General features: G+C 35.8%; 1 protein-coding gene across 1 annotated transcript in view; it reads left to right on the plus strand.

The window, feature by feature from the left end:
* The window catches only part of RAB21 (RAB21, member RAS oncogene family), a 36,912-nt gene that overhangs the window by 5,542 nt on the left and 6,076 nt on the right, over positions 1–25,294 (plus strand). Inside the window, exons 2-6 of the mRNA XM_001370391.5 lie at positions 6,632–6,691; positions 7,615–7,722; positions 9,974–10,037; positions 14,723–14,777; positions 25,125–25,213. Coding sequence (XP_001370428.1) covers positions 6,632–6,691; positions 7,615–7,722; positions 9,974–10,037; positions 14,723–14,777; positions 25,125–25,213 — 376 coding nt within the window. The remainder of the gene's footprint in view (positions 1–6,631; positions 6,692–7,614; positions 7,723–9,973; positions 10,038–14,722; positions 14,778–25,124; positions 25,214–25,294) is intronic.

Consider the following 25,294-nt stretch of genomic DNA (forward strand, 5'->3'; position numbering starts at 1 on the left):
ATATCTCAAGTCAGAGGTTTATTTACCAAAATTGAGGGGAAACAAAGTAGAGAAATGTGAAAGAGGTTAGAGAAAATACATTTATCATCTATACTGGTCCTCAGCCAGGAGGGCTGGTAGTGAGTAACCAGGCCTCCTCCAAGATGGAAGCTAGTCTCTTAGGAAACTAGGGAGTCAGCCTTTTCACTCACCTAATGAAGTAGTCTAGGAGTCAGAGTCTGAGTTGAAGTTATGATCCATGCTGCAATCTCCAGTGAAGTTCCCTTGAAGACTATCTCTAAGAGACACTCTCCATGAGACTCAACTTAACCAGACTGCCCCAGCCAAAGGATTTTGTGGCTTTTATGATGGTTTCCTGTCCCTGCCCCTTTTCACAAGGGCCAATTACAGTTTCCAAATTGTCCAGCACTGCCCCGGGGCAGTGTCTGTGGGATTGACTTCTCACCTCTAAAGCTGTTTTACTCTTCTCCTAGGATTCACTTGTTTCTGAGTTGTCACTTTTGGATTTACACATTTCTGAGTGTGTGAACTCAATAATTCAAAAGCGTCTGGCTGTTTGAGTTAGAAAAAAGGGTGGAGCTTTTCAAGTATGTTACTGGTTTCTCACCTAGCACTACTTAGGGTGTGAATTCACTAAGTAGTTTGGGAGCTCCTCCTCCTAGTTCAAGCTTGTGTTGATTCAATCAAAAGGTAGACAAAGGAGAGTTAATCCTGTCTTCACAGTCTAATGGGGTACTTAAGTTAGTGGTAACCAAAGTTTTAACTCCAACTAGGCAAAGAAAATAAAGAATTTCCTTTCCAACTTTATCCAGCTTTAGTGATCACTGACATCTATGCAAAACGCTTCAAATTCTGTCTTTTAGTACAAGTCATTTCTATTTAGCAATTTAAATTATACAAATTGTTTTCCTCACAGTAACACCACCAGGTAATTAATAAGTATTATCTTCCTTTTGTAAATTAAGGACCTGAAGGTCGGAAAAGTAAAATGACTTGTTAAGGGTCATACAACTAGTAAATTAGGGCTAGGATTCCGACCTCTTTTTCCCTACTTCAAATCCAGGATCCTTTCCATTACACTTCATATCTTTTCCAAATCAGTCCTTATCTGGATGCCACCTATAGAATGTCAAACTCATCTTTCCAAAACTGAGCTGCTACCCTACTTCATTTCTTTTAATAGTATTCCCCATTCTTCTAGTCAGCCAGGCTAGAAATCTGAAAGTTAGCTTTGAATAAAGAAGGTAAAGGAAAATAAAAACATATTCAGCGGCCACGTTCTATTGATTTTCTCTCCATAGTGTGTCTAATCTGGTTTTTCCATTCCCCCTCAGTACTCCCTGGCCTAGATTACACCTCTTGGAATATTGCAGTTGAATTGCCTTCTGATGGAACTGGTCACTCTTCCTCTACATTCTTACTATTACAGTTTATTCTGACAATCATGTGTGTTAAACTTTTAAAATGTCTCCCTTACATTTAATTTATATATCTTCCAAACTGTACTATTTAATGTTTCTAAAACCCATTTTACCATAACCCTTTAAGGGTTAAATTGGGGTTTTGACTACATAAGAGAGTTATAAGTTCAATATTGTGGTTGTTGATTTCAAAATATTATCCCTAAGCCAGAAAACAACTGTTAGCAGTTTTTTTAAAAATAATTTTATTTATAATGAGGAAGAGAAAGAGTTGAAATATGACATGTAGGAGGGAAAGAGGTAAGGAGTTGCTTAGCCCACCCTATGTGCTGATCCGATGAAATTCGGCTCGCTCCCCAACAAAGATCCAATCTCCATGTGGAAATCTGAGTCACTCACCAGCAAGCCAATGCAGGATCCAAGGAAAAGAGTCTCTCTACAGAACTCATGCTGAAGGGAGTTTCCCACCGAAGTGCCAACTGAGAGAATCTCCTTGCAGAGGCACCAAGGCAGGAATCTCTCCAAGCCAGAAGCCCCGGTGGTGAATTCAGTCAGGGTTCTACCAATGCAGCCTCCTCCAAAATCAAAGCAGGAATCTTCGTAACCAGTCTCTCTAGAAGCCAGGAAAAGAATGACGGGAACCAATCTCTCCAAACACCAGGAAGGAAATGAATCTCCAAAACCAATCTCTTCAAAAACCAGGAAAGGAAAATACCTTGCTAGACCATGTTGGTCTCTTTTTATACCCCTTTTTTTCACGTCACTTCCTGTTGCTCCTCCTTCTGCACAGACTCCAAGGGCAGTCTTTCAGTTTGCCTAGCACTGTCCAAGGTGGGGGGGGGGGGCAGTGGCTTTTGGAGTTGTCACTAAGTGATTTGTGAACTCTAATGGTGTAAGTTCTTGATTTGATTAGCTAAAAATAGACAAGGGGAGGGTTAATCCTATCTTCACAACTCCTCCTGTGATTCTTTCGGAGACTAGTCTCCCCAGTGAATCATTTAACATAACTAGTTTATATGGCTAAAACTCTTCTAGCTAAAGGTGCATACAATATTGCACTTTCTAAGAGGAAACTACAATAGTTGGAGATAAGAGGGAGAGCAAAATTAGTGATTGGTAGGCACATTGACAAAAACCAATTATGGGGCATTCCTCTTTGGCATAAGAGTTTACATTCAGAGTAAATAAATTGTTCAACCCCCTTCAGTTCACTCATTACATCCCAAAGTTCATTCTGAATCTTCTGATGCAGTGTAGGTTTCTTTTAGATTTCTTCATGGCACCTTCTCCAAACAGTTCATTTTTTTTTTTTATTTGGGGAGTTAACAATCTTCTTTTACTGAAGTTTTTTCTCAAAAAAATTTTTTTTAGGTCTGGATTTTATGAAAATTATACAGTGTGAAGATGGGATTAACTCTCCCCTGCCTGTTTTTTAGATTTTAGCCACCAGGAATGTATATATCCCCACTGAATTCTTAAGAGAGTGTGTGTGGGGGGGGTCTATGACTCATGTGTGCTAGTGAATGACAAATAAAAAAACCTAAAGTTGTAATTGGTCCACGTAAAAGTGGAAGGAAGGCACAGGAAGTGATGCAAAGAACTGTCTTTAAAAATGGTGGTGACTTCCTGTGACGAGCTTTTTCTCTCCTTTGAACTTGGCCTTGGAGGAGCTCCAGCTTGGGACTTCAGACTGCTCTTGGATCTTCCCTTAGGACTGCTACGTGGGTGAGTGAAAAAGCTGACTTTTTCCTGGCTTTTCTGGAGCTACTAGACTCCAGAGAGACCCTTTGTTTTGGAGGAGGCCTGGTGACTAGAACCCTTGTTTCATTTACCTCTGGCCTCCCCTTTGCTGGGGCTTCTGAGCCCTGCCTGTTTCTAGCTGGGCCAAAGTAATTATCTTTCTCTTCCTTTTCCCTTACTTTCACTTTTTTTAATAAATAAATTACCATAAAAGTTATTATGACTTGAGTAATTAATTTCGGCGACCACATTTCTCATAAATGTAGTCCAACCTTTAATTTTTAACCTTTATAACACCCTGTTACTGTACTGTCCCTTACTCTGCCATGCATTCCTTTTAGTGCCTCTCTTTTTAAATACTTCCTGTCCTTCAAGCCTTCATTTAAAGTAATCTTCTCTTCCTGGAATCTTCATATAACCTTTTCTACTTGCTTGTTTTATATTTGGTTTTGTATGTAATTTATGTATGTGAAATATTCCCAACTAGACTATTAAGTTCCTTGAGGGCAGGAGCTGTGTCTCTAGCACACATAAATATTATTTTAATTACTTTGACCTACCTTGAAATTACTTTCATAAGATCATATCATGCTTCTATTGTTATTGCCAAGCATCACCAAGGAGGCGATTCTGGACTCTCCAAAGCTATGTCAATAAAACACAAGCATTGTATGGAAGCATGTAGCTAAGAATAATGGTGCTGATTATGACTTGGAAGAAATCTTTGTTGGTGGTAGCACAATTTTAAAAACACTTAAGAGACCAAAAGACTTTAGAACACTTTAGGTAAATTTACATGGTGGCTATGTGGAAAGATAGGGACAAATATTACACAGGGTGAGATGATGTGAACTAGGGACAAGAGAACAGGTTTGTGCCTTTTTCTACATAATAGTCCTTCTCTTACCTGCTCACATCCTTCCCTTCCTCCCCTTTCTAGGATTCCCAGAGGCCCAGGATGGGAATTTTAGAGCTAAAGAATAAGAGAAGAGAAGGAAAAGAAACATTTTATACAGATCATAGTTTCTAGTATAAGAAATCTTAGAAAATAGATAAAAGATATTTTAAGTTTTATTGATGTATTTTGTTTTTATAATCCAAACTTTTACAGATTCCCCCTTCCAATTTTCTCTCTCTATCCTTGTCTCTCCCCTTCCCTCTCTCTCCGTCTTCCCCCTCTCTTTAAGAAGTCTCATAAATTGTAAACTGTATCTAGATGTCCATGTTTTGGGAAATGCCTGAGCATGCTGGTGTAAATAAAGTCTTTTATTATAACAGTGATAGCTATATAAAAAGACTAATGAATTATTGCCAAGTGAAGTAAACAATTAGCATTTATTAATCAAGAAGACAATGACCATAATAATGCAAATAAATTAACTTTAAAATGTAGTTGTACTCCAATTAATTATGGTAACTGTAAGGGTTAAAATAGGAGTTTTGACAAAATAAGAGAGCAGCTTTTAATAATTTTAAGTTTTAATGACATTGTAGTAGAATTGTGAATTAATATTATCCCTTTAATCCAGAGAAAAGAAAACTTGTAGCAGCTTTTAACAATTAACAATTTATTTTAATTAAATTAGAGATAGTAAAAGAATATAGTAAAATGAATATAGTAAAGGAGAGAAATATAGGAAAGTGGTAGAGAAAGAAAATTTCCTAATGTCTATACTAATTATCCTCTAACTACCTATGACTGCCTATAACTACCCCTAATAACAACCACCCCACAAAGTTCCAACGCATTCCAGCCCAATCAAAACCAACCCAATAAGTGTTTAATCCAACACCAATTAGGTCTGTCAATGAAGAGCCACCTCCCAAAAAGTTCAAAAGGCCCAAAAGCCCCTCTAAAGGATAAAGCCAAAAAGCCCTCTCAGTAAGCTCAGGCCTACCTTTTATATTCCAGCAATTAAACATCAACCACCAACCCAACACACCAGCAGCCAACTTCCTCACAACTGCCAGCCCTAACTGTCAGCAGCTGGCCACCTCTTTCTACTTCATTTCCTCTCTCTGGTTCCTCCTTACTGTCTCTTATGGTTTCTACTTCAAGAGGACCTCCAGGTCCTCTGTTAAATTAAAAGAGGAATAAAGAATTCCTTTTTACATAACCAATATTGGTCCTTGAGAACTGATGATTTATATACTCCCCTCTTAGAGTTGAAGATTGACTATAAAATGTGGCATGTACTATCACAAGTTGGTTGCTAGTTTTATTTATATGTTATGGCAGTGATATAAAATTAAATGATGACAGACTGACAGTTAACAGCCCAGTGAATGAGTTGTCTTTCCATAGAGAATTCAGGGGAACAAAGGTGGTACAAGTTGTACAGGATAAAAAGTATAGTTGGGGACTGCTACTTGCACCTTGGGAAAGTCACCTACATTAGTGACATTGTGGATGCATATATTTGTGACTGGAGCCAAGACTGGTAAATGAAGTTCAGTATCAAGATGGGTAATATTGTTTTATATCTGTTGTGGTGGGGTCCATTGGCAATTTCTACAACACCAAAGTATTGCAAAGTTGAAACATAGGCTACATTGTTCAAGTAAACATGTATGCTTCAAATGAATTCTTTGAGAGGTTGATTTGGAGATTAGTATCTTGTTTGGAGAGGTGTTCTGTTATACACGTATTATTTAAAATATCCAGGTTTTTGAGTGGATAGGTATACTCTTTAATACCACAGATAGCAATTCCTGCTTTGTCTTCATAGATCTTAAGGAGATTCTGTGGCTGGAAAATTCATCATCCTTACGAAGCCAATCTGTTAAGGTGCTTGGACAAAAGATAGGTCCATCCTAAGGCTTGTATGCTTTCTGTTTTGCTGTAAGACTTATAGGAGCTTATGTTATTGGTGTAGCTTTCAAAGACCCAGGGTTGGTTTCATGTTATAAAGAAACATCTTGGTAGAAATTTCATCTAAATCTTATGTAAAGTCTTATAGATGTATTTTATGTGTTCTATTATCAGTGAGATTAAAAACTCCTACGCTGTATTTTATACTAGTTAAACACAGGGGGCATTGTGTAGTAAGTATTCTCTGAAATGTTGAATTCTGGAAATTTTTTAAGTCTGACCACATAGTCTTATACTTCTACTGTATTTATATACTAACTTGAATGGAAATGCTCATTTTTCTCCTGTCAATTTTTATTGCTTTATATTTAGATTGTCCCTTAGAGGGGTGGCTAAGTGGCTCAGTGAGCCTACAGTCTAGCTTGGAGACTGAGGTTCCAGGTTCAAATTTGACCTCAGTCACTTCCTAGGTGTGTGACCTTGGGCAAGACACTTAACCCCAATTTCCTGGTCCTTACTGCTCTTCTGCCTTAGTGTCAATTCTAAGATGATATAAGGGTTAAAGAAAAATGTTCCTTAGTGTATAAAGGTATGGGCATTATACAATATTATTTTATATAGGGAATCCTTTAATAACATGTATGTATTTCTTTTCTAGGCATCTTTTCTAACAAAGAAGTTAAATATTGGTGGGAAGAGAGTAAATCTTGCAATATGGGTAAGTTAAGATTTTTTGTGGTAAGTTTGGATGTGTCTGGAATTGATTAACCTTAAATAATCACAAAATTGAGACTTGAGCTTTCCAAATTTTTTTAAAGTAGTGTAGGATTTAAATTAATGTCCAACACTCCAAGAATTATATTTTATAGAGTTTATTAATAATCACTTGAAGTAGAAGGAATAAAAAAGAAATAGAAGGTAAAAAACCCTAAATAACAAAATTAAAACCATGTGAACAAATTTCTCCTGCCTCTCACCTCCATAGTGCCCTATCACCAAAAGAGAGAGCAAGGGGTGGGGCTACACCAAATTTATATCCTCCCTGGGTCAGCACATAAGGTGAGAAGGAATTTGGGATGCTGGGAATTGGAGTTCTAGGGTACAGAAATTAATTATACAATAAGAAAGTTTCTTTTTTAAAAGAAATTTTAGCAATCACAAACAAGGGTTTTAAGTAATCAAACAAGATCCAAAAATATTATATGCCTTTAATCTTCCTTGAAGTATACTATAACAAATAGTTTCCTCAATCAAATTTTTTCTTCTTCTTTTTTTTTTGAAAACATTTTTTTAGCCTTGCAGACTTTCTAAAATGTCAATCTACTTTTCTATTTTGTGTAAGAGGTCTTGAACATAATTGAATTTTTTTAGGGGTTTGCAGCATAGCCAGGTGTTTACATGTGGAAATGAGAGGAAATCAGTGAATGTATACTGACAAATTTATTTTAAAAATAAAAAGTTAAATTTAAAAATTTTAACATTTTAAACATTCTTTAACTTCATATTCTCATTTTCCTCTTGTGAATTATCTTATTTTAAAATTTTAATCCTTTAAATAATTGCATTTTAACAATTAAGCCTTTGAACTTAGCCATGTAATCAGAAGAAATTTCATGATAACAAATCTTTTCTCTAATCTAGGACACAGCAGGCCAGGAGAGGTTCCATGCTTTGGGTCCAATTTACTACAGAGATTCAAATGGAGCTATTTTAGTTTATGATATAACAGATGAAGATTCCTTTCAAAAGGTATTATTTACTTTTTTGCTGATATATTATATTTAATATTTCATAGTCACAATGAAATCTGTTTTGTGAGTGTTGAATTAAATTTTTTTCTAATTCCTATGACCTACTATAATGCTTTGTGATTAGTATGTGTTTAATGTCTTAAATTGAATTACTGTTCATTAAGTATAAGGCTATGGAATAGTCAAATAACTGGTGACTCAAGTGTTTTGAAATGGGGTAATAAGATAACTAGATGAACACACACATTCACACATGCATTTAGAGGAGTCTAAGATACCTGTTAATTTTTCATATATTAGGAAAAAGGAAAGCCCTCTGAATGGAGGGCAGAGGGGAAAACTTTCAAGAACTGCCTAACCTTTTCATCTTCCTTTTGAGTATTGTCTTTCTCTATCAAATTGCAAGCTTCTTTTAGGGCAAGGACTGTCTTATTCCTATCCCCAAAGCTTAGTACAGGGCCTGCCAGGAATAGGTGTTTTAATAAATGTTTATTGAATTGAAGGCAAAATACTGACAGATAAAGATAGTTTAAAATTGAAATGCATTAACTTGCAATTATTGTTCAGGGAATCAGTAGAGTATCAAGTAAGAAGAGCATGTTTGAATCATTTCTCCTATATAGATAGCTTTGTGTAAGAATTTAGTTCAGGTTGACTATTCAAAAACAAAACAATACTTTCTGCTCCTCCTTTCCACTTCTTATCCACTTTACACATGTTAGAACTCCTTACAGATGTTTTGAGGCCAGAAATATGATAAATGGGTTGACTCAAAACCTTCTGCTGGGTTCTTTTCCTACCTAAGGAGTGATGGACAAATGCAATATCACTATGCTTTTTCTTAAATTTACTTCTTAGAAAATTAATGAGGAATATGTAAATGGGTAATTTTGTAGTTGAAAGTACTTTTCTTCTTGAATTTTAAACTTTAGTGCTGAAATATTTAGCTGACTCTTTAATGGCTGTACCTATGTCTAATCTTAGATATTTTCTTGCTTGAAAGCATTATAAAGACATGCAAATTAGCCTTGGGTATTAATAGCTAGTGGAAAAACTTTGCCCAGGAAGTGGAAAAAATAAGTGATAAGCAGCCAGTAGCTGTTAGAATTTCTGTTGTCTTGGTGTAGTTGTTGTTTGGTGTTACTATCATTCTTCTTTGTCCTTAGTTAGGTGCAAGTAATTTGAAGGTGATTTTATTGGTAAAAGTCTGAGGGAACATACAAAGGGGCAAAGAATAGGAAAAAGTAGTCAAATATTTTGTCTGAGTAAAGATATGATTTAAAGGGTGGGAGGATCTTTTGGGGGTTAAAGCAGCATATATAGAGAGTGGTTAGGAAGGAGGCAAGGAGCTCTAGTAAGGGATTATGTAGTTGTATAAATAAACAAGAAGAATTTTTATCAAGTTGAAAAATGTAAATTCAAAGCTACATTCATTTGTTAGAACTCCGTGTGATTCTTTCATTTCATTTTAGGAGATGAGGAGGGTACAGCCATTGTGATAAATTGTGAACAAATTCTCCCTTTGGAATACAGAATAAGGGATGAAGGTTAAATGGCTCAAAAGATAACACCTTTGTGTTATTGGAACAAAGAGACTTTGACATACTAGACTGAGAAATGTAGGGCACAATACTATTGAGCAAGTAGATCAAGAGTGTGTTCTATAGTCCTTACAGAAGAGAACCATTGGAAACTTGAACTGCTATTTGGAGAGGAAAACTGAGCACATAATCTGAATCTGTTTTTTGTTTTTAAATTTTAATTTATTTTGTAGATTTTGGCTAGAGTTAAAAGTGTTTTGTTTCAATCAGACCCCCTTTTAACAAATTTCAAAGGAGTATCTGTGTTAATTGTGTTATAAATAACTTCAGGATACCCAATTCAAAAAAATCATTCTTTTAAGTTAAGTTATGAGTTTTGCTTGTAGAATTATAAGATATAGGTAGGTAGATGATTCAAAGGGAGTTTTTAGCTTTTGACAAGTTTTTTTTTATCAGGATTGTTTTCACTTTACATTTATCATGTTTCCTAAAAAAAAAAAAAATTGTAAGCATTGAGGATGAAGCTTAATCATAACCAAAGAAACTTTGTAAACAATTTCATAAATTAAAGTATTTTTGTTATAAAATGTGACTTTCCAGACTGTTTTCCTTATAATAAATTATTTATAATAATAAATTGTGCTAATTATAAAACACTGTGGTCCAAGGCTTGGTCTGTATTTAAATCCATGTTTTTTGTATGCACAGGTAAAAAACTGGGTCAAGGAATTACGAAAAATGTTGGGAAATGAAATATGTTTATGTATAGTTGGTAAGTATTGTTTATTTAAAAAAAAATTAAGTTAGTTTATGCTCTTCAGATTTCATTGAGGAAATAGTTACTTAGTATTTTAAAGTTATGTCAGAAAGGAAAATAGATGGGGGGTCAGCTGTGTGGCTCAGTGGATTGAGAGCCAGGCCTAGATATAGGAGGTCCTGGGTTCAGATATGGCCTCAGACACTTCCTAGCTTTGTGACCCTGAGCAAGTAAGTCACTTGACCCCCATTGCACTCTTTTGCCTTGGGACCAATACATAGTACTGATTCTAAGGTTTTAAAGGAAAAAAAGGAGGGAAAGGAAGTAGTATTCTCATCCTAGAATTAAAAGTTTTTAAATAACCTAGTATAAATTTTGTTTAAAGATGAGAATGCTGAAGCAGATAGTTTAGGTGACTTGCCCCTTAGTGTACTGCCTGTTTTTGAACTAGTGAATGATTAATTTCAGATGTAATATTTAATGCCCTTCATTTAAAAAAAACATTTTTTTAAACCCATACTTTTTGTCCTAGTAACAACTAAAACAGAAGGTCAAAGGCTAGGCAAACAGAGCTAAATGATGTGCCCAGGGTCACACAGGAAGTGCCAGATTTAAACCCAGGTCTTCTTGACTCTAGATCTGCTTCTCTCTATCCTATGTGCCGCCTAGCTGCCTTTCATTTTTGAAAAGATGACTGATAACTTATTGTCCAATCTCATGTGATTTAATTTGTATTAACAAATAGCATACTATTTCATAGATTCATAAATCATTTTTTAAAATGGAAAAAAAAAGTTTCTGCTTTTTTTACTAGCCTACAGAGGCAGAAGAATGACATACAAAGAACACTGAAGCTGTAGACTTGGATTTGATTTCTGATCTGGCTAATTTACAATTCTTGTGATCTGAGCAAATGACTTTACCTTTCCAGCTTAATCACTTACAAAAATAGTGAAAATGCCTCCCCTGCCTAACTTATAGAGTTTTTGTGAGGATTTAAAGAGTTGCTATGTAGCCTTTTGAAACCATAAGCCACTAAATCAATATACATTGCTATTATTTTATTGGTGAAACATTTTAATATAGTGGATAATAAGATAGTGGTAGAGTAGAGAAGTTCTAGGTTTAATCTTACTTCAGATACATGCTAGCCGAATAACTGGGCAAATCACTAATCTCTTATTGCCATATTGTAAAAAAGGTGCTGTTTATTATTCTAAGTGACAGAATTATTTTCTCACATGAGGTTTATCTAAACCAATGAAAGTCCTCCCCCCAGATACCAGCTCTTTTCTTCATAAGTAAAATATAGCTGTGGTAACTGCCTCCCAAAACTTACTGACATAAGGGAACTCAGCATATCATGCTATAACTCTTTGGAGATTTATAGATCCCAGCAACCTTCTGAAGACCTTCCTCTGGTTTTTTCCTGTACCAATAAAGCCTTTGAGTTGTCCATCTATAGCCCATACCTGTTTTCACATAAGTCGTCCAATATTTATTTCATGTTCATAGATGCCTTCAGTAATGTGTTTCTCATGCTTGAGGCATTATTTGTGATATGCTATGGCCTACTTGTACCCACCATCTATCTTACTCTTTTTTGGGGCACACCCTACAGTTTTGATTCTTTCAAAGTAGTATTCGAAATTTCCATGGTCAGAGAATAATGGTGTATTTTAAATTGGGCTTTTGTATCAAAGAACAGTTTGGGTTCATGCAGTTAGCATAGTTTCTTAAATGTGAATCCACTCCATTCTGGATTCATTTAATTTCCATTTATATCATCTGCCCAAGGAGATAGATAGGTTAGCTGTATGTTTAAACAACCATCATAATAGCATATGTAATTTCATGTTCTCTTCAGTGTTATTCTATTCATGGTCATTCAGAAAAAAATTAGCCTTTCCATCTACAACAGTGATGTTAAATTCAAATAGAAAGGAATTCGCAAGTTACCTAGTGTCTTAGAAAACCTCAAGTTAGTATTATCCATATTGGGTTTTTTAATTTATTTTGTTAAATATTTCCCAATATCATTTTAATCTGGTTTGGTCTGGACTAGAGAGTTTTGAAGAGTTTGACACTTCTGACTTACTGTACAAAATGCCTAGAACATATGGCATTTAAAATACATCTAAATAGAGCTCTTAAAATATTTTAAGAGCATCATCATTTCCCTTTTCTTCCACTTCCAGTTTTCCCTTTTCTAGGAAATACTGTTCTGGATATATTTTCCAGACCCATCACTGTCTTTTTTTTGGTAGATTCCATTTTGTTATCCCTATTAAAGTATGATAAACAGCATTGCACATGTATCAAGACTTCATTTCTTCCAGTTACATTTCATCTGTTAGTTTTGTCTAACGGCAGCCTATTGATTTGATTTCAATTTTTTTTTTGTCATCCAGCTTATAGTCTTGTTATCTGGAGATATTTCTACATATACTGTCTATAGCTTCAAATTAATTTTGATATTTGAAATAATAGAAAAAGTATAAAAGACCCTTCTGTGCTTGTTTGTTTGTTTTTGGTCTGGGTGTAAAATCTACAGAAGCTACTATTCATATGAATTCATATCAACCAATAGATTAATTTACTGAATTGTTGAAAAGTTATTTTGGAGTATTGGTTTAAAGACACTAATAATGCTAATAAAACTGAAAATAGTTTATAGGATATTTTACAGACATTCCATTTGAGCCTCAGAAAACACTCTTTTGAGATAGATAATACAGAGATCACCCTCATTTTGTAAATGAGGAAACCAGTGCTCAGAGAAATTGAATACTTGCTTATTGTCATGCAGCTGATAAATGTTAGGATTTTTAACTCTTTCAACTTTTTGTCTTTTAGTACTTTATCCCCCACTGTACCACACTGCCTCAGGGAATTTGGAGGTATTTTTTAAGGCATTGTGATAGAGAGAAGCAACTTAGGGTTTGTAAATAGAAAATTAGCATTGGAGCCAGAATATAGGAATTGAAGTCCTACTTCTGACAGTTTTAGTTATGTGATCTTGTGCATCTCATTTAACTTCTCAATACTCTAGGCAATTCTCTTTCAGACTGTAAATTGCAGGAAAGATGACAGGTTGTATTGGATAGAAGACATTTCTTTATCCAGTAGTTATACCAATGAAAAAATATGTTTAGTCCTTATCCTTATTGTGATATGATCCTACCTAATTTTTAAAGGAAGGGAGGGGAGTAGAGTTTAAATATGTTGGTATTACTGTATTTCTGCATTTATTTTAAAATACAATTTGCTAAGTTTATGACTCATCATGAGATGAACAAAGAAAATTATTTAGTATCCTTTGATCCTAGGGTATGTCTGTCATTTGAGATTAGCGAGTGAATAGAGAAACCACCCCAACGATAGTAAAGGTATACATTTTCAGAAGGAGATTTTTAATTACAATAAGAGTCTTTGCTAGAAGCATCTGGGGGATTGGAAGTTTAATATTTACATCAAGTACATTAGTTAGCATAGATTGAGGTGAGAGAGAGAGACTAATTTTCAAGAATCCCAAGCTTAGACACATACCTCTTCTCCACTCTCAATTGGCCTTGGAAGAATGAGGTGGGTTCAAGTTTTGAGACCCCCAAAGAGGAAGATAGTTGGGGAATTCTTCAAGGCCATAGTCAGTGAATCAAGTATAAAATAAACTTTAAAAATGGGGAAGGGAGGATGACCTGTAAAGTGAAAATACTTGCCAAGACTGAAGAACTCATAATTAAGTACTGGAGGAGTGATTCCCAAGGATTAAAATGACAGGTAGGTCAGCCAAAATCATAGCAAGATCTAAAAATGAGACAGTATCAAAATCAAATTTAGAAGATCTGGCAGGGCCAAAGGAGGACTAAAAAGTATCTTGAGGTTAATGTTTAATAAAAGGAATAAACAATGTGAACCTCGAAGCATGATAAACCCTTTATTCGTTCTTTTTTGTCTACCTTCTTTCCCAGTTCTGTATCTGTCTATGCTATGCTTTGTTAAAAACAAAGAAGATAGTCTGATATTCTGGAAGAATAGAGATAGAAGGAAACTTGAGTTCTTTTACCTTCCTCCTCCTAGGGTTTAAGGAACTAAGGAAAATGAGGATAAGTAGTGATAGTAAAATCCTTGAATAGATTGTACTAGCCAAATGGATTCTGGACTGATTTTAATAAAATGAAGTGGAAGTGGAGAGACTTCTGGGAGAGGCAGCAGAGATTCCCTCCCCAGAACCAGGCATTTATAACAAAAAGTTGACCTTCAGAATGTCTGAGAAGGCCTAAAAGCCCTGTTAGCTTAAAAAGAGAATAAATAACAAAGTTTTGATGCTTTTTATATTTGGTAGTAGACAATTATTTTGTCAAAACTCTTCAGTCAATTGAAAGTTGTATGATCATAGTTTTCTTTGGTTGTAACTCCCTGTATTTGTAACCTTATGCCATGAAATAGCATCTTGTAGAAACTGTAAGGAAACTTCCCTTACAAATTGACTAGCTTTTTACTTGGTTATGGACCCATAGAAGGAGTTTTACTATTAAATTTAGTCATTATTTTAGTCTTTTACTTATATTGTCAACTAAGAACCAAAAGGTTTATAATCTGTTGTATTAGAAAATTGTGAATTGATTGTTGTGATTTACTGGTGAAAATGAACTGTTATTAAAAGTTTGTATTAAATTTTTAATTTTTTTTCCAACCAGGGAATAAGATAGACTTGGAAAAAGAAAGGCATGTTTCAGTCCAAGAAGCAGAAACGTAAGTTGTGATTTTCTTTCTTAAAACTTGTCTGTCCCATTTCCTGCCCCTCAAACTAAGTATTTGAATAATTTCTTTTAATAAGAAGTCCTTTCTACCTCATTGTGGTATAGTGTCTCTGAGCAGCAGTGTGCTTCAAGTCTCTATTCTGGTTTCCTTCTCTTTTCTCTCTATATTCTGAGTTTGTGTGCTTTTATCAGCTCTTATGGGACTAATTCTCATTTTTATGCAAATGACTTCAGAAGCTATATGTCTGAAACTCTTTCCTGTGCACTAACCCTATAACCAATTGCTTATTGGACTTTTAAGTAAGTAATCTCAAAGCTACCTCAAGCTCACTATGCCCCAAACAGAACTCATTATCTCTTCTTTCTTCTAAATTTCTCAGTTTTCTGTCAAGGACACCATCTTCTTCTGAGTCATCCAGGTTCACAACTTCATTATCATTCTGAACTCTTCCATCACTCTAAATCCAGTCAGCTGACAGATCTTCTGATTGCTATCTTCTCAGCATTTCTCATATACATTCACTTCCTGACACTCACCCAGCCATCATCTTTGCTCCGTCCCACTTTACCTCTTTCAATGATCTCCCAATTGCTCTCCTTCTAATCTCTGCTGAAATTAATTCTATACATAGTTACCAAAATGGTTTTTTCGGAAGTTCAGGTCTGACCAGGTTAGCATTTCATTCAAATCCCTAGTGGCTACTAGTTACCTCTAGAATCGAATATAAACTCCTCTATCATTTTTAAGCTCTTCAAAATCTGTCCTCAATCCACCTTTGCAGCCTAATTACATAATATTCTCTTCCACACACTCTAGTCCAGCCAAGGTAGACTTATTGTTCCTCACAACTGACCTTTCTACTTCCCTATCCCTCATGACTACAATGCTCTCTTGCTTGTAATTCTATTTTCATTTAAGACTCAATTCAAGTATCACTTCCATTGGAAGGCCTTTCTTGTGTTGTCTTCCTCAATACCCCACCAAGTTTCCTTGGATTTGTGGCATATGTATTTATCTCTACCAAATATGTACATGTTGTCTTCTCCAATAGGATGTTGGCTTCTTGTGGGAAAAGTTTTTTGTCTTTACTCAGTATTCAACTCCAGTGCCTGCCACTTAATAGGCCTTTATTAAGTGATTGGGTCTGGAGCCATTCCCTAAGTGACAAATGGTCAAAGGATACAAATAGGTGTTTTTAAAATAACTTTTTCCTCAATGATATGTATCAATAGTTTTAACCTTTGTTGTTACTTTTTAGCTGAATTTTTTCTTTCCCTCCCTCTCTTCCTCCCTTCTCCCTTCCCTAAGACAACAAGCAATTTGATGTTACACATGTGCAGTAATGCAAAAAATTTTCATATTAGCCATGTTGGGAAAGAAAACATAACTGAAAAAGAAAAATAAAGTTTTTTTTTTTTAAATATGTTTGGTAGACATTCATACTCTTACCACTTCTTTCCCTAGAGGTGGATCCAATAGCATTTTTCATCATAACTTCTTCAAGATTATCTCAGATTGTTGATTGAAGAGCTGTCATTCACAGTTCCAATATTACTGTTTCTGTGTACACTTTTTTCTGGTTCTGCTTATTTCACTTTGAATCAGTTTATGTAGATCTTTCTGAAATCAATCTGTTCATCATTTCTTATAGCACAATCATATTCCATTAAAATCATACCAAAACTTATTCAGCCATTCCCCAATTAATGGACATCTCTTCAATTTCTCATTCTTTGCCACTACAAAAAGAGCTGCTCTAAATATTTTTGTACAAATAGGTTCTTTAACCATTTTTTTAGATGTCTTTGGGATATATATCTAGTAGTGATATTTCTGGGTCAAAGGTTATGCTCAGTTTTAAAGCCCTTTGGGCTTAGTTCCAGATTGCTCACCAGAGATAGTTCATAGTTCCACCAACAGTTCATTAGTGGCCTAGTTTTCCTTTCCTTCCTGGTCATATTAGCCAGTCTGATAGGTATGAGGTGTGGTACCTTGGAAGTTCTTTTAATTTGCATTTTTCTAGCAATAATGATTTAGAGCATTTTTTTCATGAGACTATAGATAGCCTTTATTTCATTGTCTGAGAACAGTCTGCTTATATTCTTTGACCATTTATCAATTGAGAGTTGAATTGTATGAATAGATATTTTACTGAGGAAGAAATTCAAGCTATCAGTAGCTATTTGAAAAAATGTCCAAATACCTTTGACAAACACACAACACCCATTCATTAATCATTTAAAAAAAGAAAGAAAGAAAGAAAAGGAAAACATTGGAATAAAAGGAACTTTCTTTAAAGATGATACAAGGCATCTATCCCAAACCATCAGCAAACATTAGAATCCTTCCCATTAAGATCAAAGTTGAAGCAAGGATGCCCATTATCACCACTACTATTTAATATTATATTAGAAATGCTAACTATAACAATAGCAGAAAAAGAAATTGAAGGAATTAGAATAGGCATTGAGGAAACAAAACTGTGACTCTTTGCAAATGACATGATTACATATAGTGAATCCCAGGGAATCAACAAAAAAACTAATAGAAATAATTAACAACTTTAGTAAAGTTGTAGGATATAAAATAAACCTATATAAATTATCATCATTTCTGTTTACCACCAACAAAAGTTAAGTAGCAAGAGATAGTAAAGGAAATTCCATTTAAAATAGCTGTAGACAACATAAAATACCTATGAGTATACTTGCCAAAATAAACCTAGCAACTACATAAACACAGTTATAAAACTTCACACAAATAAAGTCAGACTCAAACAATTGGGAAAACACTAATTAATTGTTCATAGATGGGCAGAGCCAAGATAAATAAAATTTTCCTATTCAGTACCATGCCAAACTATAACTTGAAAAAGTGATAACAAAATTCATCTGGAAGAACAAAAGGTCTAGAATATCAAGGGAATTAATGGGGGGGGGGGGAATAAAGGAAGGAGGCCTGTATAGGCTTACCACATCTCAAACTATGCTGTAATGTGATAATCATCAAAATAATCTGGTATTGGATAAGAAATAGAGTAGTAGATCAATGGAATAGGTTAGGAAATCAACACACAGTAGTTAATGACTATAGGAACCCAGCGTTTGATAACCCAAAGATCCAAGCTATTAGGGGAAAACTCAGTATTTGGTAAAAACTGCTGAGAAAATTGGGAAAACAACAGAGTGGAAACTAGGCATAGACCAGCATCTCACACCATTCACCAAGATAAAGTCAAAATGGATACTTGATCTAGAAATAAAGGGTACTATCATAGACAAACTAGGGGAACATGGAAAAGTTTACCTGTTAGACTTATGGATAAGGGAAAAATGTGTTACCAAACAAGTCAGAGAACATTACGAAAAATGAAATTTATAATTTTGATTAAATTAAAAAGTTTTTGTAAACAAAATCAGTGCAACCAATATTAGAAGGGAAACAAGTTTTTGGGGGGGGATTTATAGCATATATGTCCCTTTTTCTCCCCTCTTTTCCTTTACTTTCTTAGACATGCTAATTGAGGATCTGTTTTTCTTTATTAACAGGTTTTGTTTTTCTTGCCTTAATAAATTGGGAAGAAAGGTAGGGAGGAGAATTGTAACCAAAAATAAAACATTTTTAAAAAGAAAGTTTACAAAAATAAATGATTAATTGGAATTGACCATGGGTTATTCCAGTGGATCCACACTCAAAACTCAGGCAGGTTCTCACAAACCAGAAAACGCATAAGAATAGACTTAGTGATTACTAATTTCAGAGAAGTGTGTCCTACTCAGGTGGCTTCATAGCACTCAATTTTTTAAGATCCCATAACCCAAACAGGAGTTGGGTTCTCCATGAACTGACAACCCTCATTCTTAAAGTATTAAAGTGAAGTATTTGGGTTAATTTAAATTAACTTTACAAAATTATGTAGCTTTTGTACCTTTATCCACTTAGTTGATTATATAAACATTCATTATGTTTTGCTTATTATTTCAATAGTTCTTTGATTTCATCTCTGTGGGTGGTCACTCTAGTGATTGCATACCTTCTCATCTTAAATGATGGTTGATATAGTTCTTTTGTAAGTCTTTAATAGAGATTCTAACCCAACACACTTCATCAAAGTGTTTTTATATAGGCATTCTGGCATAGTTGACTATTTAAAAAGCAAATCTTTTTTAAAACGACTTCCAGAAACATTTATAGGAGTATCTAGCTTACTTCTACTTCAAAAAAAGAATACAAGATAATATGATCTGATATAATCCGATGATTAGCAATAAATGAAGAAGCATTAAATATACTCTATATTAAACTCTGGGGCTACAAATAGAAAACATGAGGTAGATTCTGCTCTCAAGGAACTCAGTCTATTTTGAGGAAGAAATAGTGCATAAAAGTTAAGCTCTAAAGGGAATAAAAAGGCCCAGAAAACTAAGAGTACAGAAATAAGGTATGGCAAGGTCTATGAACTTTTAGGTCCTAATATGAGCAAATTGGGTATCTGGATATTTGCATGTTTAGAAAAGCAAAGTCATCTTGGGATCATTAAAGTATTTAGATCCTACTGACTTATTCCAGAAATGTTAAAGCTTGTAAATGTTGAATATAATTTAGTGATTAGAGTCTAAAGTAGTGACTCCCTCCTTTATTGGGGTAAGTAGGTGACTAGTGGATAGAGTGCTGGGCCTGGAGTTAGGAAGAATCATCTTCCTGAGTTCAAATTTGGCCTTAGACAATTACTGTGTGACCCTGGGCAAATCCCTTCACCCTATTTTCCTCTTTTTCCTCATCTATAAAATGAACTGGAGAAAGGTGGGAAATTACTTCAGTATCTTTGCCAAGAAAATGGGATTCTAAAGAGTCAGACATGACTGAATAAAAATATTCAGTGCCCACTGTGTGTCAGGCATTGTGCTATATACTGAGAATACAAAAAGAAGCAAAAGACATTTTCTGCCTTCAAAGAATTTACAGTCTTATGAAGGCAACAACATGCAAATATGTTTATACAAAGCAAACTACATCCAAAGTAAATAGGACATAATTAACAGAAGAAAAGTACTAGAATTAAGAGGAGTCGGAAATATATATATTGTAAAAGTTGGGATTTTCGTTGGGACTTGAAGCCCATAGGAAAGGATGAGGAAGGAAGAGAATTCCAGGCACAGATGACAGCCAGAGAAAATGCCCAAAGCTGAGAAATATAGTGTGTTTTGTTTATGAGAACATCCAGGAGACCAATGTCATGTGTTGAAGAGGACACATGTAAGAAGTCTCTAACAGTTGGATTAGTTTATGATGGGTTTTAATGCCAACCAAAGCATTTCTTATTTGATCATAGAGGCAATAAGATTTGGCAGGGGAATAGGGGGAGTGGCATAGTCAAGCTTAAATATTGAATTTAAAGTGCCTACCGAATATTCAGTTCAGAATGCCTGAGGAAGCAACAAATTGGGAAAAAATCTTCATAACAAAAACCTCTGACAAAGGTCTAGTTACTCAAACTTATAAAGAGCTAAATCAGTTGTACAAAAAATCAAGACATTCTCCAATTGAAAAATGGGCAAGGGACATGAATAGGCAGTTTTCAGTCAAAGAAATCAAAACTATTCATAAGCACATGAAAAAAATGTTCTATCTCTTATAATCAGAGAAATGCAAATCAAAACAACTTTGAGGTATCACCTCATACCTAGCAGATTGACCAACATGACAGCAAAGGAAAGTAATGAATGCTGGAGGGGATGTGGCAAAGTCGGGACATTGATGCATTGCTGGTGGAGTTGTGAATTGATCCAACCATTCTGGAGGGCAATTTGGAACTATGCCCAAAGGGTGACAAAAGAATGTCTGCCCTTTGATCCAGCCATAGCACTGCTGGGTTTGTACCCCAAAAAGATAATAAGGAAAAAGACTTGTACAAGAATATTCATAGCTGCGCTCTTTGTGGTGGCAAAAATTGGAAAATGAGGGGATGCCCTTCAATTGGGGAATGGCTGAAAACTTGTGGTATATGTTGGTGATGGAATACTATTGTGCTCAAAGGAATAATGAACAGAAGGAATTCCATGTGAACTGGAATGACTTCCAGGAATTGATGCAGAGTGAGAGGAGCAGAATCAGGAGAACATTGTACACAGAGACTGACACACTGTGGTATAATCAAATGTAATGGACTTCTCTATTAGTGGCAATGCAGTGATCCTGAACAACTCTGAGGGACTTATGAGAAAGAACACTATCCACAAGCAGAGGGAAAACTGTGGGAGTAGAAACAGAAGAAAACAACTGCTTGATCACATGGGTAGAGGGGTCTATGATTGAGGATATAGACTCTAAATGAATATCCTAGTGCAAACATCAACAACATGGAAATAGCTTCTGATCAAGGACACATGCAAAACTCAGTGGAATTATGCATTGACTATGGGAAGGGTAGGGGGAGGGGAGGGACGGAAAGAATATGGTTTTTGTAACCAAGGAATAATGTTCTAAATTGACTAAATTAAAAAAAAAACAACAAAAAATGTCTGAAAGGCAATTATTGATGAAAAATTGGAGGCCAACAGAGTCTGGGGGCAGAGTGGGTAGATTTGAGAATCAGCATTGTTGTTCAGTTGTTTTCAGTCATGTCTGACACTTTGTGACCTGATTTGCCATTTCCTTCTCTAGCTCATTTTACAGAGGAGGAAACTGAGGCAAACAGGGTTAAGTGACTTGCTCAGGGTCACACAACTACTAAGTGTCTGAGGCAAGATTCAAACTGAGGAAGATGAGTTCCTGATTCTAGGCCCAACATTCTATCCACTGTGCCACCTAACTCCACCCCCTCCCCCTAGTCAGCATAGAAATTTTAATTAAATTCATGGTTGCTGATGAGCTCACTAAGTAGGATAGAGAGAAAAGGCCATGGGAGAGAACTCTTAGGGACACTTAACTATTAGAGGATGTTATCTAGAGGAGGGTCCAGCAAAGATGACAGAAAGGTATTGAGAAAAAGCTATTGGATTTGGCAACTAAAAGATCAGTAATAACTTTGGAGAGAACAATTTCAGTGAAATGATATAGCCAGTAACCAGAGTGTAAGGGATTAAGAAGAGAATGAGAGTAGGCACAGTTTAATCTACAAAAGGTAGAAGAGATATAGAACAGTTTTTAGTGGGATAGAAGTATCAAATGAGAATTTTTTCAGGATTGAGGTGATAGGGACATGTTTATAGGCAGTGGGAAATGATCCAGTACACTAGGAGAGATTGAAAATAAGTGAGAATGGGGATGGCAAAGATGTTGCTCTCCTGGAGTAGAAGAGATGAAATGGGAACAATGTAGAGGGGTTAGCCTTGGTAAAGAGTAAGGCCACTTCATCATATAAGACAAGGGTGAAAGATGAGATGGTGACAGAAAGGATCTGTGTGATAGGAAAGGAGGAAGAGGGAGTTCACCATGAACAACTTCAGTTTTTGCAAAATATGACAGCTAAGATAGTGGGGAGAGGGAGAACCATGGAAAGTTTGAGGAAAGATGAAAAGATTTGAAACAGATGCATTGGAGAGTGAGTTTAGTAGAACTGTCTAGCAGCAACGAGGACCCTATTGAGGTTATGTAACATAAATTGGTAGTAGATCCCATCAGAATTTGTTATATGGTTTTTCTCCATCTTCATTCAGCAACATCTGTAGGAGTGAAGGTGATGAGTGGTACGAGTGTTGCAAAGCTGAACCTTGGCTAAGTTTAATTGTTGATATTGTGACAAGGAAATCACTTTAAAAGACTGATATATATTAATTTAAGGTCGCCAAGGAATTCAGCTATGTAATTCCTAAATGAAAACTCAAGTCAGCTGTCAACCTTTATAGAGTTTAATTACAAACAAGAGGAAGAAAGGAATTAGAGATATAGAGAGGGAGAGAGAAAGGGGAGAGAAGGGAATAGGGCTTAAATACCCCTTCTGTTTAGGCTGGGCCAAAAGGCCCAAGCCCTTAGATAGCTGGGGCAAAGAAAGGAGATCAGTCCCTATTACTCACGTGACCAAAATGGAGAAACAGTCTCCGGGGCCTCCACCTCCAGCTTCCTTCAGAACAAGCTTCTCAGAGCACCTCTCCAACCACTCAGAGCCAAAACTCTCCAACCAACCTTTCAGTCCTCAGACCCCTCTCTCTTTAAGGAAACCATCCAAGTTCCCTCCCCTCAGTTCTCACATCTACCAATCACTGTCCATCATTGTCCCTGTGCCAGTGGTGGCTCTAGCTTAACCCAGGACCGCCCAGAGGTCTGTGGCTTTGCACATGTCTGTTGAAGGTCATATTCTCAAATAATTAAATCTTGATCTTTTGCTACAGCCCTTCCTAAATCCTGTTACCCTGAGTAGGGTAGAGATTGGAATAATTAAATTTTGATCTATGCTGCAGCCCTTCCTAAATCCTGTTAGGACTGAGTGGGGTGGAAATTGTATTTTCCAAGACCTGGTTCTGTCATTCCAAGTATCTCTATTGTATCAATTCTAAAATCAATCATGACTCAAAGAAATTCCTGTTCTATGCTTAAGCATAGGTCAAAGCCCTTTCCATTGTTCAGCAAAAGGTTTCTGTCCTAAAGTAATCTTAAGAAGGGAGGAGGAGGAACCTCCCATGCCAATGGGGTTCACATTCCAATAGAGTTCCTACTATCAATAGGGAATTTTTCAAGAATGAAATTTCCCAATGGTGAAATTTCCAACATTTATAAGTCTAAGAAATTTTAAGGTTTACGATATGATAAGAGGACGAAGGATTCAAGAGAGGAGGACAGAGTAGAGTTGGATTGGTTCACCTAGGAGTCAAGATAGGGAGAAGAGCAGAGGCCTGGGAGATGATTGAAGTGGCATGGGATTAGAATGAAGAGTAGCATAGGAGAGAGATGAAAGGACAGTAGATTATGGTCGAATCAGGAGATTTCATAATTTGAATATGGAGGTGGTACATTTGTGGGTGATGGCAAGATGTAGGGTATCACTCTCTGTGTGGCTGAAGTAGGGTGGAGGTGGAGCTCCTAGGAAGTAAATTGCAGAGCTGAATGATTTGGGTGTTTGAGGGAGAATCAGTATGTAAATTGAAGGCCCTAGTATGAGGGCAGCAATTAAGGAGGAAAAATTATGAACCAGGTACAGAACTTATTGAGGAAGGAAAGACTTGGGGAACCTATAGATAATAGTTACTAAGATTTTGAGTGTGGTAGACATGAGTAGCATGAACCTCAAAGGCAGAGAGTTTACTACTGAGGGATAGCGGAAGGGGAAGAGCCTGGTAGTGGCCGTAGGGAGCAAGGGGTATTTCACCTTGACCAGGGAGTTGAGGAGAATGAATGAAGGTGTAGCCAGGACTGGAAGAGTGGTTATTAGGGGGAAGCTAGGTTTTAGTAAGAGCTAGTAGATGGAAAGAATAGATGAGGAAAAGATTTAATATGAAGGAGAGTTTGTTGTCTATGAAACAGGCATTTCAGAGGGCACAGTAGAAGCTTTGAGTGGAGTTAGATTGAAACTCTGGGGAAGGAGATTTGAGGAATCAGGTGGTTATGGAGGTGGGGAATATAATATAGTTACTCATCTACAAGTTCAGAGTCACTGAGATATGAAGGGTTTAACCACATACTATTGTCATCCTCTTGACCAGCCCCATACCTATTAAAGAAGGCTCAGGTAACTACATACTAACCACATTATTGGTGGTCGGGATAAAGGAAGGATCGTAGGCTAACGTGTGTTTATACTTGTTAACCATTAAGTCCTAGGACCCAAGTCTTCCTGTTTTCCCACCCCTTTGTTTGTATTCATCTTCTTACCACCGATTCATATGTTTTTGAATTTCTTGTTAGTGAAAATGACATTTTTCTATCTCAATACTTCAATGGTTTATGATTTAACTAGTGTAGGTACTAGCCTTAGTATTGCAGATCACCACACTGCCATGCTTTAGTTTTGGTTGCTGTAACAATGACAACCACCTGATAGGTAGTACTCTTTTTTTGGTGATGAGAATTTGTATAGTTATGAATGAGTTATTACAGGAAAAGTAACATTGAAAGTGTCTTGAAAAAAGTCTCTGTGGAATCATATACTTTCAGAGTTGAAGACTCCTAAAAGGCCATCCAGTCTACTGGATCTGAGTAAGAACCTTCATATAGATAATAAAGACTACTAATGTGGAATTGAATTGAAATAATCAGCTTTGATTCACATTTATTTTTTTCAGAGTATCTTAAGACAGCTCAAAACAAGTGTGGCCAAATTTGAATGCCATGTAAGACACAGGGTTTTTTTTTTTTGGCTTTTTAAATTTCTTGCATCTTGTAATTTATTTCATCTTTTTCTAGGTATGCAGAATCAGTGGGAGCAAAGCACTATCATACTTCAGCCAAACAGAACAAAGGAATTGAGGAACTTTTTCTTGACCTTTGTAAAAGTAAGTATATTCAGACTGAATATTTAGAAATGAGTTACTCTTAACACTAACTACTCCTCATTGATTAGGCAACTGAAAGGC

The sequence above is a fragment of the Monodelphis domestica genome, chromosome 5, assembly GCF_027887165.1.
Source record: "Monodelphis domestica isolate mMonDom1 chromosome 5, mMonDom1.pri, whole genome shotgun sequence".
In the NCBI taxonomy this organism is placed as follows: Eukaryota; Metazoa; Chordata; class Mammalia; order Didelphimorphia; family Didelphidae; genus Monodelphis; species Monodelphis domestica.